We start from the raw sequence: 15,940 nt of genomic DNA, 5'->3' as shown, positions 1-15,940 counted from the left end.
ATAAAAAAATTAAATAATCGAAATATCGAAAAATTGGATAATTAAAAAGCCCAGAAATCGAAAAATCGAAAACATTTAATCAAGAAGTTGAAATGTCGAGAGACAAATCGAAACATGAAAAAATCGAGAAATCAAAAAATTGAAAAACCGAAAGAAAAGTTAAAAAATTTTAAATAAAAAAAATTAAAAATCTATAAACCGAGAAGTCGAAAAATCAAAAGAGTGACACATCAAAGAATTGGAAAATTTAAAAATTAGAAAAATGAACAAATAAAAAATCAAAGAACTAAAAAATCTAGAAATCGAAACATCTAAATTCTAAAAAGTCGAAAAATATAAAATCGAAAAGTCTAAAATTTAGAAAATCGAAATATTGTAAAATCTCAAAACTGAGATATCGATAAACTGAAAAATCTCAAAACTAAAGCATTTAAAAATTGAAAAATCGAGAAGTCGAAAAATGGAAAATTTGAAAACTCGAAAATTTAAAAAATCAAACCTCAGAAACAGAAAAATTGAAAAACTGAGAAATCGAGAAATCGAACCTCAAAAAGTTTAAAATCGATGAATTTTAAAGTCGATTAATGGAAAAATAGAAAAAACTAGGGAACGCCAAAGTTTGAAAAATTGAAAAAACGAAAATTTTAAAAATCGGAAAACTGAAGAATCGCAAAAATAAAAAGCTGAAAAACGTAAAAATTAAAGTTTGAAAAGTTCTCAAAATTGAAATGTTGTAAAATTGAGAAATCGAAAAATCGAAATGCCGAAACATTTTAAAAATTGAAATATCTAAATATTTAAAAATCGGAAAATCGAAGCATAAATAAATTGTAAATTCGGGAAGTTGAAAAACTGAAAAATCAAAAAAATGAAAAATCGAGAAATCGAAAAATTCTCAAATGCGGTACTCGAAAAGTTGAAAAATTGAAAATCGAAAAAATGAAAAATTAAAACATTGAAAAATCGATACATCGAAAAGTCTAAAAATGGAAAATTTAAAACTCAAAAAATTTTAAAAATCAAGGTTTTCAGAAATTGAAAAATTGGAACATCGAAAAATTGAAAAATTGAAAAACTGAAAAATCGGGAAATTGAGAAATGGGAAAATCAAAAAATCGATTAATTGAAAAGTCGAAAAATCAATTAATCGAAAAATCGAAAACCTAGGGACACCAAAAATTGAAAAATCTAAAATTTAGAATCACAAAAATTGAAGAATAAAAATAAATAATCGAAAAATCGCAAAACTGAAATATCGGAAAATTGAGAAATCAAAAAATTGAAAATCCAGAAATTGAAAAATTGAGTAACCGAAAAATTGAAAACTCGAAAATTAAAAAATCTCAAAACTGAAATATGAAAAACTTGAAAATGCTCAAAACTAAAACATTCAAAATTTGAGAAATCGAAAAATTGAAGAATCAAAAACTAAAAAATCCCAAAACTTAAATATGGAAAAATCCAAAAAGCCCAAAACTGAAACATTCAAAAACTGAGAAATCCAAACATCGCGAATTTAAAAACTCGAAAAATTGAATAACTGAAGAATCGAGAAGTCGAGAAATCGATTAACCGAGAAATAGAAAAATGAAAAACGTAAGAATGCCAAAATTTGAAAAATTGGTACACAAAAATTTTAAAAATTGGAAAATTGAAAAATTGGAAAAATTAAAAACCGAAAAATCAAAACTTTTAAAAATCGAAAACCTGATCTTTCTCTGGAAAATAGAAAACTTGAAAAATCGAGAACTTGAAAAACCCTCAAAATTAATACTCAAAAAATTGAAAAACCGAAAAATTGAATAACTGAAAAGTCGAAAAGTCGAATTATAGAAAACCGACAAACTGAAAAATTGAAAATCGAACAATTGAAAAATTCAAAAATTATAAACCGAAGAACTGAAACTTGAAAAATTTTAAAAATGAAAAAATGGGAAAACCAGAAACCCAGAAGTCGAGAAATCAACAGATCGACACATTAAATAATTAAAAATTGGAAAAATTGACTAATAGAAGAATCGAATAACAGAAAAATCTAGAAATCGAAAAATCTAAAATATAAAAAATGAAAAAATTAAAATATTGAAAAATTTTAAATCGAAAAATCTAAAATATGAAAAACCGAAATTATGCAAAATCCCAAATGTGAAACATCAAAAAAACTGATAAATCGAAAAATTGAAAAATTCCGAGACTGAAAAATTGATAAATGGAAGCGCCGAAAAATCGAAAATTAAAAAATTGGAACATCGAAAATTGAAGAATTGAAAAACTGAAAGAGAGAGTCGAGTAGAGAGAAATCAAACATCGAGAAGTCGAAACTTGAAAATTGGGAAAATCGAAAGCTGAAATTAAAAAATGGAGAAATTGAACAATCGAAAAGCCAAAAAATCGAAAAAATTAAAAATTGAAAAAGTAAAAACCGAAAAATCAAAAATTTTAAATATCGAAAAATCGAAAAATGGAAAAATCGGAAACTTTGGAACGCCAAAAATTGATAAATCGAAAAACTGAAGAATCAAAACATTGAAAAATCCAAAAACTGAAAAATTGAAAAATTGCAAACCGAACTATCAGAAATTTTAAAAATCAAAAAACTGAAAAGTGTAAATGGCAAAAACGAAAGATCAAGAAATCGAGACATCAAAAAATGGAAAAATTGACAAATAAAAAAATCGAAAATCTAGAATTTAAGAAATGGAAAAACTAAAATATCCAAAAATTTGAGAAATCTATAAATCTAATAGAAAAACTGAAAAATCCCACAACTGAAACATTGAAAAAATTGATGAACCGAAAAGTCGAGAAACCGAAAATTTGTTTAATCGAGAAACAGAGAAACTGAGAAATTTAAAATTCGACAACATGAGGAACAAAAAAAATTGTAAAATCACAAAACTCAAATATCGGAAAATTGAGAAATCAAAAAATTGTTGTACAATTTTGAATTTTTCCCAAAAATCTGGATACCAAAGGTAAAAAAGGAGTCATAATCACACACCATTATTGTAGTGGGAATGATCAGAAAAATTTTGGTTAGCAGTCACGTATAACCCTTATGGTTTCAACATAAATGGAGTCTTCAGAAAAGAAAGACGTCGAATTTTGTTTATTTCTAAAAATAAAACAGACATTAATAAAAACGCATTTTATTTGTTCCCTTGATTTGGCTCTGGCTCCGTTTCTTTTATTTCATTCCAAGGCTGAGTTTTAGCCGTTCCAAAAATGATGAAAAGGAGCCCGCCGCAGAAGTAGACGCTCCCCCCAATTGTGTAAATAATAGTAGCTCCCGCAAGATTCTTATTCTGAAAAAAAAACAACTACAAAGAATTTCAGCCAAGAAGAAAATCTCTTACATAATGCGTAGTTATAGCCCCTGTGATTTTTGGCACGAAAATCCCGGTTGTCATCCCGATGAAGTTCATCACTCCAAAAACCGACCCCGCGAAGTTGGGCGCCAAATCTTGCGGGTTTATAAAGTGACTGACCACAACAGCGCCATTGAAGAACTGGCACAGAATGAGAAGAGCGACGACTCCGACTTGGTTACACCCAGCGACGCGAATCATGAACAGACAAGCGGCGGGAATAAAGTGGGCTGAAATAAAAAAATAAACATAAAGATAAACAAATCAACACTCACAGAAAATTATGAAGAACTTTCTTAGGCGAGTCACCGACATGATTTCTTTTTTCAGCATCCAGTCCCCCAGGATACCGAACGTCCCGCTGGCGGTCATCCTAGCGAGATAGGGAAGGGAAGCCAATCCGGCAGACTCCTTCAAGTTGAAACCTATCGTTTCGGAGAGGTACTTCGGAGTGTAGGTGAGGATGAGGTTCAAACCCCACAGGTTTCCGAACTGAGCGGCACAAACAGCCCAGAAGGGTATCGACGTCAGTATTTTCAAGTACGGGGCGACTGCCTGCAACGTTTTTAAGTCAAAAAATGAAAAGAATTGAAAAATCTAAAATCTGAAAATTAAAAAAGTTGACAAAAAAATTCAAGAACTGAAAAATCTAGGAATCGGAAAATCAAAATTTTAAAAAGTCGAAAAATTTCTATTGAATGTCTAAAATTAAAGAAATTCGAAATATTGACAAATTCCAAAAATGAAATCAGATAAACTGAAAGATCCCAAAACTAAAACATTGAAAAATTGAGAAATCGAAAAATTACAAAATCAAACCTCGGAAATCGAAAAATAGAAAAACAGAAAAATTGGAACATCGAAAAAGGTAAAATTTTTTTAATTTTAATTAAAAAAGTGAAAAATCGGAAAAATGACAATCGAGAAATTGAAAAATCCCCAAACTGAGTTCTCAAAATTTGAAAAATAAAAAATTTAAAAAATCAAAACAGAAAAATTGGAAAATCAAAAAAACTTGAAATCAAGAAACTGAAACACAGAGAGAAATCGAAACATGAAAAAATACAAAAATGTAAAATCAAAAATTTTAAAATCAAAAAAATGAAAAATCTAAAAGCGAGAAGTCGAAAAATCAAAAGAATGACACATCAAAGAATTGAAAAATCAAAAATTTTAAAATTAGAAAAATCGACAGATTAGAGTCGAAGAACTGAAAAATCTAGAAATCGAAAAATCTAAAATTTGAAAAGTAGAAAAATTTTAAATCCAAAAGTCCAAAATTTAAAAAATTAGAAATATTGAAAACTTTCAAATATAAAATAAGATAAACTGAAAAATCCGAAAATTGAAACATTGAAAAATTGAGAAACCGAAAAGTCGAAATATGAAAAAGTTAAAAACTCGAAAAATTAAAATTCAAATTTTAGAAATCGAAAAGTCGAAAAATGAAAAGAGTGACATCATTGAATTGAAAAATCTAAAATTTGAAAATTAGAAAAGTTTACAAAAAAATTCAAGAACTGAAAAATCTAGGAATCGAAAAATATAAATTTTAAAACGTCGAAAAATTTCTATTGAAAAGTCTAAAATTAAAAAAATCCGAAATATTGAAAAATTACAAAACTGAAATCAGAGATAAACTGAAAGATCCCAAAACTAAAACATTGAAAAATTGAGAAATCGAAAAATTACAAAATCAAACCTCGGAAATCGAAAAATAGAAAAATTGGAAAATCGAAAAGCTGAAAAGTCGAAAAATCGAAAAACCGTGAAATCAAAAATTGAAACAGAGAAATCGAAACATGAAAAAATTCAAAAATGTAAAATCAAAAATTAAAAAAAAAAATTAAAATCCAAAACTGTGAAGTCAAAATTCTAAAGGATGATACGTCGAAGGATTGAAGAATCTAAAAATTGAAAATATTGAAAAATCCTAAAACTGAAATATCGGAAAATTGATAAATCAAAAAATCAAAAAACTAAAACATCGAAATATCGAAAAATCTAATATAATCGACAAACTGAAAAATAAAAAAATTGGTACATCACAAAAACGAGAAATTGAAAAATTGGAAAATCGAAAAGTTGAAAGATCGAAAAACCGAGAAATCGGAAAATTAAAATTTGACTAGTAAGTCTCTAAATTTAAATATCAAAAATTGAAAAATCCAAAAAGCCAAGAAGTCGAAAAATCCAAAGATCGACACATCAAATCATTGAAAAATTTAAAATAAAAATTAGAACAATTGACAAATAAAAAGAACTGAAAAATTAAAAAATCCCAAATCTAAAACATGAAAAGCCGAAATTATTTCTTTATTTTATTATTTAATTATTTAAAAAATGTCGATGAATTGAAAAGTCGAAAAATTGAGAAATTAAATAAATAATAAAAAATTGATTAATCGTGAAATCGAAAACTTAAGGACGCCAAAAAATAAAAAATAAAAAAACTTTAAATTAGAAAAATTGAAGAATAAAAAAAATGAAAAATTGGAACATTGAGAAATCGAAAAACTGAAAATCGAGAAATTGAAGAACTGAAAAACTGAGAAATTGAAGAATTAGAAAACTAAAAAGACCCCAAAACTGAAAAAATTAATTTAAAAACTTGAAAAACTGAAAATCAGACCTGAGAAATCGAGAAAATGAAAAATTGGATCATCGAAAAATTAAAAAATTGAAAAACTAAAAACCGAAAGATCGGGCAATCGAAACATCAAAAAATGGAAAAACCTAAAATTTAAAAATACGAGAAATTAAAATATCTAAAACTTGAAAAAAAAACGTAAGTTGAAAAATTCCCAAAATTGAAATGTCGAAAAATTGAGAAATCTAAACGTGAAAAATCAAGAAATCTGTAAATCGAAAAATTTATAGTTTAAAAAGTCGAAAAATTTAAAATAGAAAAGTATAAAATTTTAAAAAATCGAAATATTGAAAAATTACAAAACTGAAATAAGATAAACTGAAAAATCCCAAAACTAAAACATTGAAAAATTTACAAATTGAAAACTCGAAAAATTAAAAAAATTTAAAATCTAAAACAGAGAAGTCGAAAAATCAAAAAAATGACACTTCACAGATTGAAAAATGAGAAAAATTGACAAATAAAAAACTGGAAGAGCGGAAAACTCTAGAAATCGACAAATTTTAAATTTAAAAACTCGAAAAATTTAATATCGAAAACTCTAAAATTAAAAAAATCGAAAAATTGAAAAATCCCAAAACTGAAATGTCGATAAACCGAAAAATCTCAAAACTAAAACGTTGAACAATTGAGAAATCGAAAAGTTGAAAAATGAAAAATTTAAAAACTCGAAAAATTATAAAATTAAACCACAGGAATTGAAAAATAGAAAAATTGAAAAATTGTAACATCGAAAAACGTAAAATTTAAGAAATCGAAAAACTGAAAAACCCAAAAAGTGAAAAATCAGAAAAACAAGAAATCCAGAAATTAAAAACTCCCCAAACTGAATTCTGAAAATTTGAAAAATAAAAAAATTAAATAATCGAAATATCGAAAAATTGGATAATTGAAAAGCCCAGAAATCGAAAAATCGAAAACATTTAATCAAGAAGTTGAAATGTCGAGAGACAAATCGAAACATGAAAAAATCGAGAAATCGAAAAATTGAAAAACCGAAAGAAAAGTTAAAAAATTTTAAATAAAAAAAAATTAAAATCTATAAACCGAGAAGTCGAAAAATCAAAAGAGTGACACATCAAAGAATTGGAAAATTTAAAAATTAGAAAAATGAAAAAATAAAAAATCAAAGAACTAAAAAATCTAGAAATCGAAACATCTAAATTCTAAAAAGTCGAAAAATATAAAATCGAAAAGTCTAAAATTTAGAAAATCGAAATATTGTAAAATCTCAAAACTGAGATATCGATAAACTGAAAAATCTCAAAACTAAAGCATTTAAAAATTGAAAAATCGAGAAGTCGAAAAATGGAAAATTTGAAAACTCGAAAATTTAAAAAATCAAACCTCAGAAATAGAAAAATTGAAAAACTGAGAAATCGAGAAATCGAACCTCAAAAAGTTTAAAATCGATGAATTTTAAAGTCGATTAATGGAAAAATAGAAAAAACTAGGGAACGCCAAAGTTTGAAAAATTGAAAAAACGAAAATTTTAAAAATCGGAAAACTGAAGAATCGCAAAAATAAAAAGCTGAAAAAAGTAAAAATTAAAGTTTGAAAAGTTCTCAAAATTGAAATGTAAAATTGAGAAATCGAAAAATCGAAATGCCGAAACATTTTAAAAATTGAAATATCTAAATATTTAAAAATCGGAAAATCGAAGCATAAATAATAAATTGTAAATTCGGGAAGTTGAAAAACTGAAAAATCAAAAAAATGAAAAATCGAGAAATCGAAAAATTCTCAAATGCGGTACTCGAAAAGTTGAAAAGTCGAAAAATTAAAGAACTGAAAAGCCGAAAAGTCGAATAATATAAAACGGAGAAGTTGAAAAATTGAAAATCGAAAAAATGAAAAATTAAAACATTGAAAAATCGATAGATCGAAAAGTCTAAAAATGGAAAATTTAAAACTCAAAAAATTTTAAAAATCAAGGTTTTCAGAAATTGAAAAATTGGAACATCGAAAAATTGAAAATTTGAAAAACTGAAAAATCGGGAAATTGAGAAATGGGAAAATCAAAAAATCGATTAATTGAAAAGTCGAAAAATCAATTAATCGAAAAATCGAAAACCTAGGGACACCAAAAATTGAAAAATCTAAAATTTAGAATCACAAAAATTGAAGAATAAAAATAAATAATCGAAAAATCGCAAAACTGAAATATCAGAAAATTGAGAAATCAAAAAATTGAAAATCCAGAAATTGAAAAATTGAGTAACCGAAAAATTGAAAACTCGAAAATTAAAAAATCTCAAAACTGAAATATGAAAAACTTGAAAATGCTCAAAACTAAAACATTCAAAATTTGAGAAATCGAAAAATTGCAAATTTAAAAACTAGGAAAATTGCAAAATCAAACCTGAGAAATCGAAAAATTGAAAAATAGGAACTTCGAAAAATTAAAAACTTAAAAAAACTGAAAAATCGTGAAATTGAGAAGTCGAGAAATCGAACATCCAAAAGTCGAGAAATGAGAAAATAAAAAATCGATGAACTGAAAAATCGAAAAATCGATTAATCCAGAAATAGAAAAATAGAAAACTTACGAAACCAAATTTTGAAAAATTGAAACACAAACATTTTAAAAATTGAAAAATTGATGAATCACGAAAATGAAAAATCACAAAACTGAAATATCGGAAAATTAAGAAATTGAAAAATCGAAAAATTGAAGAATCAAAAACTAAAAAATCCCAAAACTTAAATATGGAAAAATCCAAAAAGCCCAAAACTGAAACATTCAAAAACTGAGAAATCCAAACATCGCGAATTTAAAAACTCGAAAAATTGAATAACTGAAGAATCGAGAAGTCGAGAAATCGATTAACCGAGAAATAGAAAAATGAAAAACGTAAGAATGCCAAAATTTGAAAAATTGGTACACAAAAATTTTAAAAATTGGAAAATTGAAAAATTGGGAAAATTAAAAACCGAAAAATCAAAACTTTTAAAAATCGAAAACCTGATCTTTCTCTGGAAAATAGAAAACTTGAAAAATCGAGAACTTGAAAAACCCTCAAAATCAATACTCAAAAAATTGAAAAACCGAAAAATTGAATAACTGAAAAGTCGAATAGTCGAATTATAGAAAACCGACAAACTGAAAAATTGAAAATCGAACAATTGAAAAATTCAAAAATTATAAACCGAAGAACTGAAACTTGAAAAATTTTAAAAATGAAAAAATGGGAAAACCAGAAACCCAGAAGTCGAGAAATCAACAGATCGACACATTAAATAATTAAAAATTGGAAAAATTGACTAATAGAAGAATCGAATAACAGAAAAATCTAGAAATCGAAAAATCTAAAATTTAAAAAACGAAAAAATTAAAATATTGAAAAATTTTAAATCCAAAAATCTAAAATTTGAAAAACCGAAATTATGCAAAATCCCAAATGTGAAATATCAAAAAACTGATATATCGAAAAATTGAAAAATTCCAAGACTGAAAAATTGATAAATGGAAGAGCCGAAAAATCGAAAATTAAAAAATTGGAACATCGAAAATTGAAGAATTGAAAAACTGAAAGAGAGAGTCGAGTAGAGAGAAATCAAACATCGAGAAGTCGAAACTTGAAAATTGGGAAAATCGAAAGCTGAAATTGAAAAATGGAGAAATTGAACAATCGAAAAGTCAAAAAATCGAAAAAATTAAAAATTGAAGAAGTAAAAACCGAAAAATCAAAAATTTTAAATATCGAAAAATCGAAAAATGGGAAAATCGAAAACTTTGGAACGCCAAAAATTGATAAATCGAAAAATTGAAGAATCAAAACATTGAAAAATCCAAAAACGGAAAAATTGAAAAATTGCAAACCGAACTATCAGAAATTTTAAAAATCAAAAAACTGAAAAATTAAAATTTATAAATCGGAAAAATTGACAAAAAAATCGAAAAACATAAAAGTCAGCAAATCAATTTTTTTTTAAATGGAAAAACTAAAATATGGAAAATTTGAGAAATCTATAAATCTAGTAGAAACACTGAAAAATCCCATAACTGAAACATTGAAAAAATTGATTAATCGAAAATTTGGTTAATCGAGAAACAGGGAAATCGAAATCTTAGAAACGCCAAAAATTGAAAACTTTAAAATTCAACAAAATGAAGAACAAAAAAAATTGTAAAATCACAAAACTCAAATATCGGAAAATTGAGAAATCAAAAAATTGTTGTACAATTTTGATTTTTTCCCAAAAATCTGGATACCAAAGGTAAAAAAGGAGTCATAATCACACACCATTACTGTAGTGGGAATCATAAGAAAAATTTTGGTTAGCAGTCACGTATTACCCTTATGTTCCAACATAAATGGAGTCTTCAGAAAAGAAAGACGTCGAATTTTGTTTATTTATAACAATAAAACAGACTTTAATAAAAACGCATTTTATTTGTTCCCTTGATTTGGCTCTGGCTCCGTTTCTTTTATTTCATTCCAAGGCTGAGTTTTAGCCGTTCCAAAAATGATGAAAAGGAGCCCGCCGCAGAAGTAGACGCTCCCCCCAATTGTGTAAATAATAGTAGCCCCCGCAAGATTCTTATTCTAAAAAAAAAAACAACTACTACAAAGAATCTCAGCCGAGAAGAACGGTCTCTTACATAATGCGTAGTTATAGCCCCTGTGATTTTTGGCACGAAAATCCCGGTTGTCATCCCGATGAAGTTCATCACTCCAAAAACCGACCCCGCAAAATTGGGCGCCAAATCTTGCGGGTTTATAAAGTGACTGACCACAACAGCGCCATTGAAGAACTGGCACAGAATGAGAAGAGCGACGACTCCGACTTGGTTACACCCAGCGACGCGAATCATGAACAGACAAGCGGCGGGAATAAAGTGGGCTGAAATAAAAAAATAAACATAAAGATAAACAAATCAACACTCACAGAAAATTATGAAGAACTTTCTTAGGCGAGTCACCGACATGATTTCTTTTTTCAGCATCCAGTCCCCCAGGATACCGAACATCCCGCTGGCGGTCATTCTGGCGAGATAGGGAAGGGAAGCCAATCCGGCAGACTCCTTCAAGTTGAAACCTATCGTTTCGGAGAGGTACTTCGGAGTGTAGGTGAGGATGAGGTTCAAACCCCACAGGTTTCCGAACTGAGCGGCACAAACAGCCCAGAAGGGTATCGATGTGAGTATTTTCAAGTACGGGGCTACTGCCTGCAACGTTTTTAAGTCAAAAGATGAAAAGAATTGAAAAATCTAAAATTTGAAAATTAAAAAAGTTGACAAAAAAATTCAAGAACTGAAAAATCTAGGAATCGGAAAATCTAAATTTTAAAAAGTCGAAAAATTTCTATTGAATGTCTAAAATTAAAGAAATTCGAAATATTGAAAAATTCCAAAAATGAAATCAGATAAAGTGAAAGATCCCAAAATTAAAACATTTAAAAATTGAGAAATCGAAAAGTTGAAAAATTGAAAATTTTAAAACTCGAAAAATTAAAAAATCAAACCTCAGAACTCGAAAAATAGAAAAATTGGATCATCGAAAAATGTATTTTTTTTAAGTTTAATTAAAACAGCGAAAAATCCGAAAAATGACAATCGAGAAATTGAAAAATCCCCAAACTGAGTTGTCAAAATTTCAAAAATTAAAAAAAATTAAAAAATCGAAACAGAAAAATTGGAAAATCAAAAAACTAAAAAGTAGAAAAATCTAAAACTGAGAAGTCAAAATTCAAAAGGATGATACGTCAAAGGATTGAAGAATCTAAAATTTAAAAATTGGAAATATCGAAAAATCCTAAAACTGAAAGATCGGAAAATTGATAAATCGAAAAATCAAAAAACTGAAACATCGAAATATCGAGAAATCGAATATAATCGACAAACTGAAAAATCGAAAGATGTAAAATTTAAGAAATCAAAAAATTGGTACATCACAAAAACGAGAAATCGAAAAATTGGAAAATCGAAAAATTGGAAGATCGAAAAACCGAGAAATCGGAAAATTGAACTTTAACTAGTAAGTACCTAACAAAATTTAAATATCAAAAATTGAAAAATCCAAAAAACCAAGAAGTCAAAAAATCCAAAGATGGACACATCAAAAAATTGAAAAATTTAAAATAAAAAATTAGAACAATTGACAAATAAAAAGAACTGAAAAATTAAAAAATCCCAAATCTAAAACATTGAAAAGCCGAAATTATTTCTTTATTTTATTATTTAATTATTTAAAAAAATCGATGAATTGAAAAGTCGAAAAATTGAGAAATTAAATAAATAATAAAAAATTGATTAATCGTGAAATCGAAAACTTAAGGACGCCAAAAAATTAAAAATAGAAAACTTTTAAATTAGAAAAATTGAAGAATAAAAAAATTAAAAATAAGAACATTGAGAAATCGAAAAACTGAAAATCGAGAAATTGAAGAACTGAAAAACTGAGAAATTGAAGAATCATAAAACTAAAAAATTCCAAAACCGAAATATGGAAAAATTGAAAAAGCCCAAAACTAAAACATTCAAAAATTGAGAAATCGAAAAATAGAGAATTTAAAAACTCGAAAAACTGGAAATCAAACCTGAGAAATCGAGAAAATGAAAAATTGGATCATTGAAAAATTAAAAAATTGATAAACTGAGAAATCGAGAGTCGAGAAATCGAACACCGAAAAGTCGAGAATTGGAAAAATAAAAAACGCCAAAATTTGCAAAAATTGAAAAATCGAGAATTTTAAAAAATCGAAAAATTGAAAAATCAAAGAACTGAAATATCGAAAAGCCGAAAAATTGACAATTCGAAAAACTGAAGAAATGAAAAATCGAAAAACTGAAAAATTGAAAAATTAAAAACGGAAAGGTCGGGCAATCGAAACATCAAAAAGTGGAAAAAACTAAAATTTAAAAATACGAGAAATTAAAATATCTAAAACCTGAAAAAAAACGTAAGTTGAAAAATTCCCAAAATTGAAATGTTGAAAAATTGAGAAATCGAAAACATGAAAAATTAAGAAATCTATAAATCGAAAAATTTAAAATAGAAAAGTATAAAATTTAAAAAATTCGAAATATGGAAAAATTACAAAACTGAAATAAAGTAAAGTGAAAAATCCCAAAACTAAAATATTGAAAAATTTACAAATCGAAAACTCGAAAAATTAAAAAAATTTAAAATCAAAAAAATTGAAAAATGAGAAAAATTGACAAATAAAAAACTGGAAAAATGGAAAACTCTAGAAATCGAATTTAAAAAGTCGAAAAATTTAAAATCGAAAACTCTAAAAGTTAAAAAATCGAAATATTGAAAAATCCCAAAACTGAAATATCGATAAACCGAAGAATCCCAAAACTAAAACATTGATGAAAAATCGAAAAAAAAGTTAAAAAAATAAATAAAAATAAATAAAAAAAAAATAAACCGAGAAGTCGAACGAAACTGAAAAATCCCAAAACTAAAACATTGAAAAATTGAAAAACTGAGAAATCGAGAAATCGAGAAGTAGAGAAATCGAACATCAAAAAGTTGAGAAATAGGAAAATAAAAAATCGATGAATTTTAAAGTCGAACAATCGATTAATCGAAAAATAGAAAAATATAAAACTAAGGAACATCAAAGTTTGAAAGATTCAAAAAACGAAAATTTTAAAAATCGGAAAACTGAAGAATCGCAAAAATAAAAAGCTGAAAAATAGAAAAATTAAAAACCGAAAAATTAAAACTTTAAAAAATCCACAAGTTGAAAAATTCTCAAAATTGAAATGTTGAAAATTGAGAAATCGGAAAATCGAAATGTCGAAACATTTTAAAAATTGAAATATCTAAATATTTAAAAATCGTAAAATCGAAGTATAAATAATAAATTGTAAATTCGGAAAGTTGAAAAACTGAAAAATTAAAAAAATGAGACATCGAGAAATTAAAAAATTCTCAAATTTAGTACTTGAAAAATTGAAAAGCCGAAAAAATGAAAAATTAAGACATTGAAAAATTGATAGATCGAGAAGTCGAAAAATGGAAAATTTACAGCTCGAAAAATTAAAAAATCAAGCTTTTCAGAAATTGAAAAATTGGAATATCGAAAAATTGAAAAACTGAAAAATCGGGAAATTGAGAAATGGGAAAAAATCGATGAATTGAAAAGTCGAAAAATCAATTAATAGATAAATCGAAAACCTAGGGACACCAAAATTTGAAAAATCTAAAATTTAAAATCACAAAAATTGAAGAATAAAAATAATTGAAAAATCGCAAAACTGAAATATCGGAAAATTGAGAAATCAAAAAATTGAAAATCGAGAAATTGAAAAATTGAGTAACCGAAAAATTGAAAAATTGAAAAATTAAAAAATCTCAAAACTGAAATATGAAAAACTTGAAAATGCCCAAAACTAAAACATTCAAAAGTTGAGAAATCAAAAAATTGCAAATTTGAAAACTAGAAAAATTGGAAAATCAAACCTGAGAAATCGAAAAATTGAAAAATGGGAACATCGAGAAACAATAGAAAAATATAAAACTTGAAATTGAAAAACCCTCAAAATGAATATTCAAAAAATTGAAAAATCGAAAAATTGAATAACTGAAAAGCCGAAAAGTCGAACTATAGAAAAACCGACAAACTGAAAAATTGAAAATCGAAAAACTGAAAAATTCAAAAACTATAAACCGAAAAACTGAACTTAAAAAATTTTAAAAATGAAAAAATGAAAAAACCAGAGACTCATAAGTCGAAAAATCAACACATCAAATAATTGAAAAATCCAAAAATTAAAAATTTGAAAAATTGACTAATCGAAAAATCGAAGAACAGAAAAATCTAGAAATCGAAAAATCTAAAATTTAAAAAATGTAAAAATCGTAACTATGCAAAATCCCAAATGTGAAATATCAAAAAACTGATAAATCGAAAAATTGAAAAATTCCAAGACTGAAAAATTGATAAATAGAAGAGCCGAAAAATCGAAAAATTAAAAAATTGGAACATCGAAAATTGAAGAATTGAAAAACTGAAAGAGAGTGGAGTAGAGAGAAATCAAACATCGAAAAGTCGAAACTCGAAAATTGGGAAAATCGAAAACTTGGGAACGCCAAAAATTGATAAATCGAAAAATTGAAGAATCAAAACATTGAAAAATCCAAAAACTGAAAAATTCAAAAATTGCAAACCGAACTATCAGAAATTTTAAAAATCAAAAAACTGAAAAATATAAAACTGAGAAGGCCAAAAAGAAAGAGAAATCGAATCATCAAAAAATGGAAAAATTAAAATTTATAAATCGGAAAAATTGACAAAAAAATCGAAAAACATAAAAGTCAGCAAATCATTTTTTTTTTAATGGAAAAACTAAAATATCGAAAATTTGAGAAATCTATAAATCTAGTAGAAAAACTGAAAAATCCCATAACTGAAACATTAAAAAAATTGATGAATCGAAAATTTGGTTAATCGAGAAACAGAGAAATCGAAATCTTAGAAACGCCAAAAATTGAAAAATTTAAAATTCGACAAAATGAAGAACAAAAAAAATTGTAAAATCCCAAACTCAAATATCGGAAAATTGAGAAATCAAAAAATTGTTGTACAATTTTGATTTTTTCCCAAAAATCTGGATACCAAAGGTATAAAAGGAGTCATAATCACACACCATTATTGTAGTGGTAATGATCAAAAAAATTTTGGTTAGCAGTCACGTATTACCCTTATGGTTCCAACATAAATGGAGTCTTCAGAAAAGAAAAACGTCGAATTTTGTTTATTTATAACAATAAAAAAGATTTTAATAAAAAACTATTTTCAAGTACGGGGCTACTACCTGCAACGTTTTTAAGTCAAAAAATGAAAAGAATTGAAAAATCTAAAATTTGAAAATTAAAAAAGTTGACAAAAAAATTCAAGAACTGAAAAATCTAGGAATCGGAAAATCTAAATTTTAAAAAGTCGAAAAATTTCTATTGAATGT

At 26.2% G+C, this 15,940-nt stretch overlaps 2 protein-coding genes across 2 annotated transcripts; both read right to left on the bottom strand.

Annotated features, from left to right (window-relative positions):
- Positions 1–3,149: 3,149 nt before the first annotated feature.
- LOC135123200 (putative inorganic phosphate cotransporter) lies at positions 3,150–10,255 on the bottom strand. The gene is made up of 4 exons (XM_064047692.1): positions 10,235–10,255; positions 3,644–3,923; positions 3,357–3,598; positions 3,150–3,305 (listed from the first exon to the last, which is right to left on the bottom strand). Exons 1-4 carry the CDS (start codon positions 10,253–10,255, stop codon positions 3,150–3,152), a joined length of 699 nt encoding a protein of 232 aa, XP_063903762.1.
- A 140-nt stretch (positions 10,256–10,395) lies between these two features.
- Positions 10,396–15,615, bottom strand: LOC135123199 (putative inorganic phosphate cotransporter). Its single transcript, XM_064047691.1, has 4 exons — positions 15,595–15,615; positions 10,912–11,233; positions 10,625–10,866; positions 10,396–10,568 (listed from the first exon to the last, which is right to left on the bottom strand). The coding sequence occupies exons 1-4, from the start codon at positions 15,613–15,615 to the stop codon at positions 10,413–10,415; spliced, it is 741 nt and encodes a 246-aa protein (XP_063903761.1). The 3' UTR covers positions 10,396–10,412.
- Positions 15,616–15,940: the final 325 nt, after the last annotated feature.

Source organism: Zophobas morio, unplaced genomic scaffold, assembly GCF_036711695.1.
Source record: "Zophobas morio isolate AGI-343-1 ecotype UQ-CSIRO unplaced genomic scaffold, CSIRO_AGI_Zmor_V1 ptg000006l, whole genome shotgun sequence".
NCBI classification, from domain to species: domain Eukaryota; kingdom Metazoa; phylum Arthropoda; class Insecta; order Coleoptera; family Tenebrionidae; genus Zophobas; species Zophobas morio.
The sequence above is the reverse complement of the archived record's forward strand: the minus strand, read 5'-3'. Positions and strand labels throughout refer to the sequence as shown.

Coding starts and splice junctions, on each gene's coding strand:
- LOC135123200 (XM_064047692.1), bottom strand. CDS start 10,255: ATGACTCCTTTTTTACCTTTG. Junction 3,599..3,643: donor AAAGTTCTTCATAATTTTCT/GTGAGTGTTGAT, acceptor TTTTTATTTCAG/CCCACTTTATTCCCGCCGCT. Junction 3,306..3,356: donor GGGCTATAACTACGCATTAT/GTAAGAGATTTT, acceptor TTTTTTTTTCAG/AATAAGAATCTTGCGGGAGC.
- LOC135123199 (XM_064047691.1), bottom strand. CDS start 15,615: ATGACTCCTTTTATACCTTTG. Junction 11,234..15,594: donor TGACTCCTTTTATACCTTTG/GTATCCAGATTT, acceptor TTCAAATTTTAG/ATTTTTCAATTCTTTTCATC. Junction 10,867..10,911: donor AAAGTTCTTCATAATTTTCT/GTGAGTGTTGAT, acceptor TTTTTATTTCAG/CCCACTTTATTCCCGCCGCT.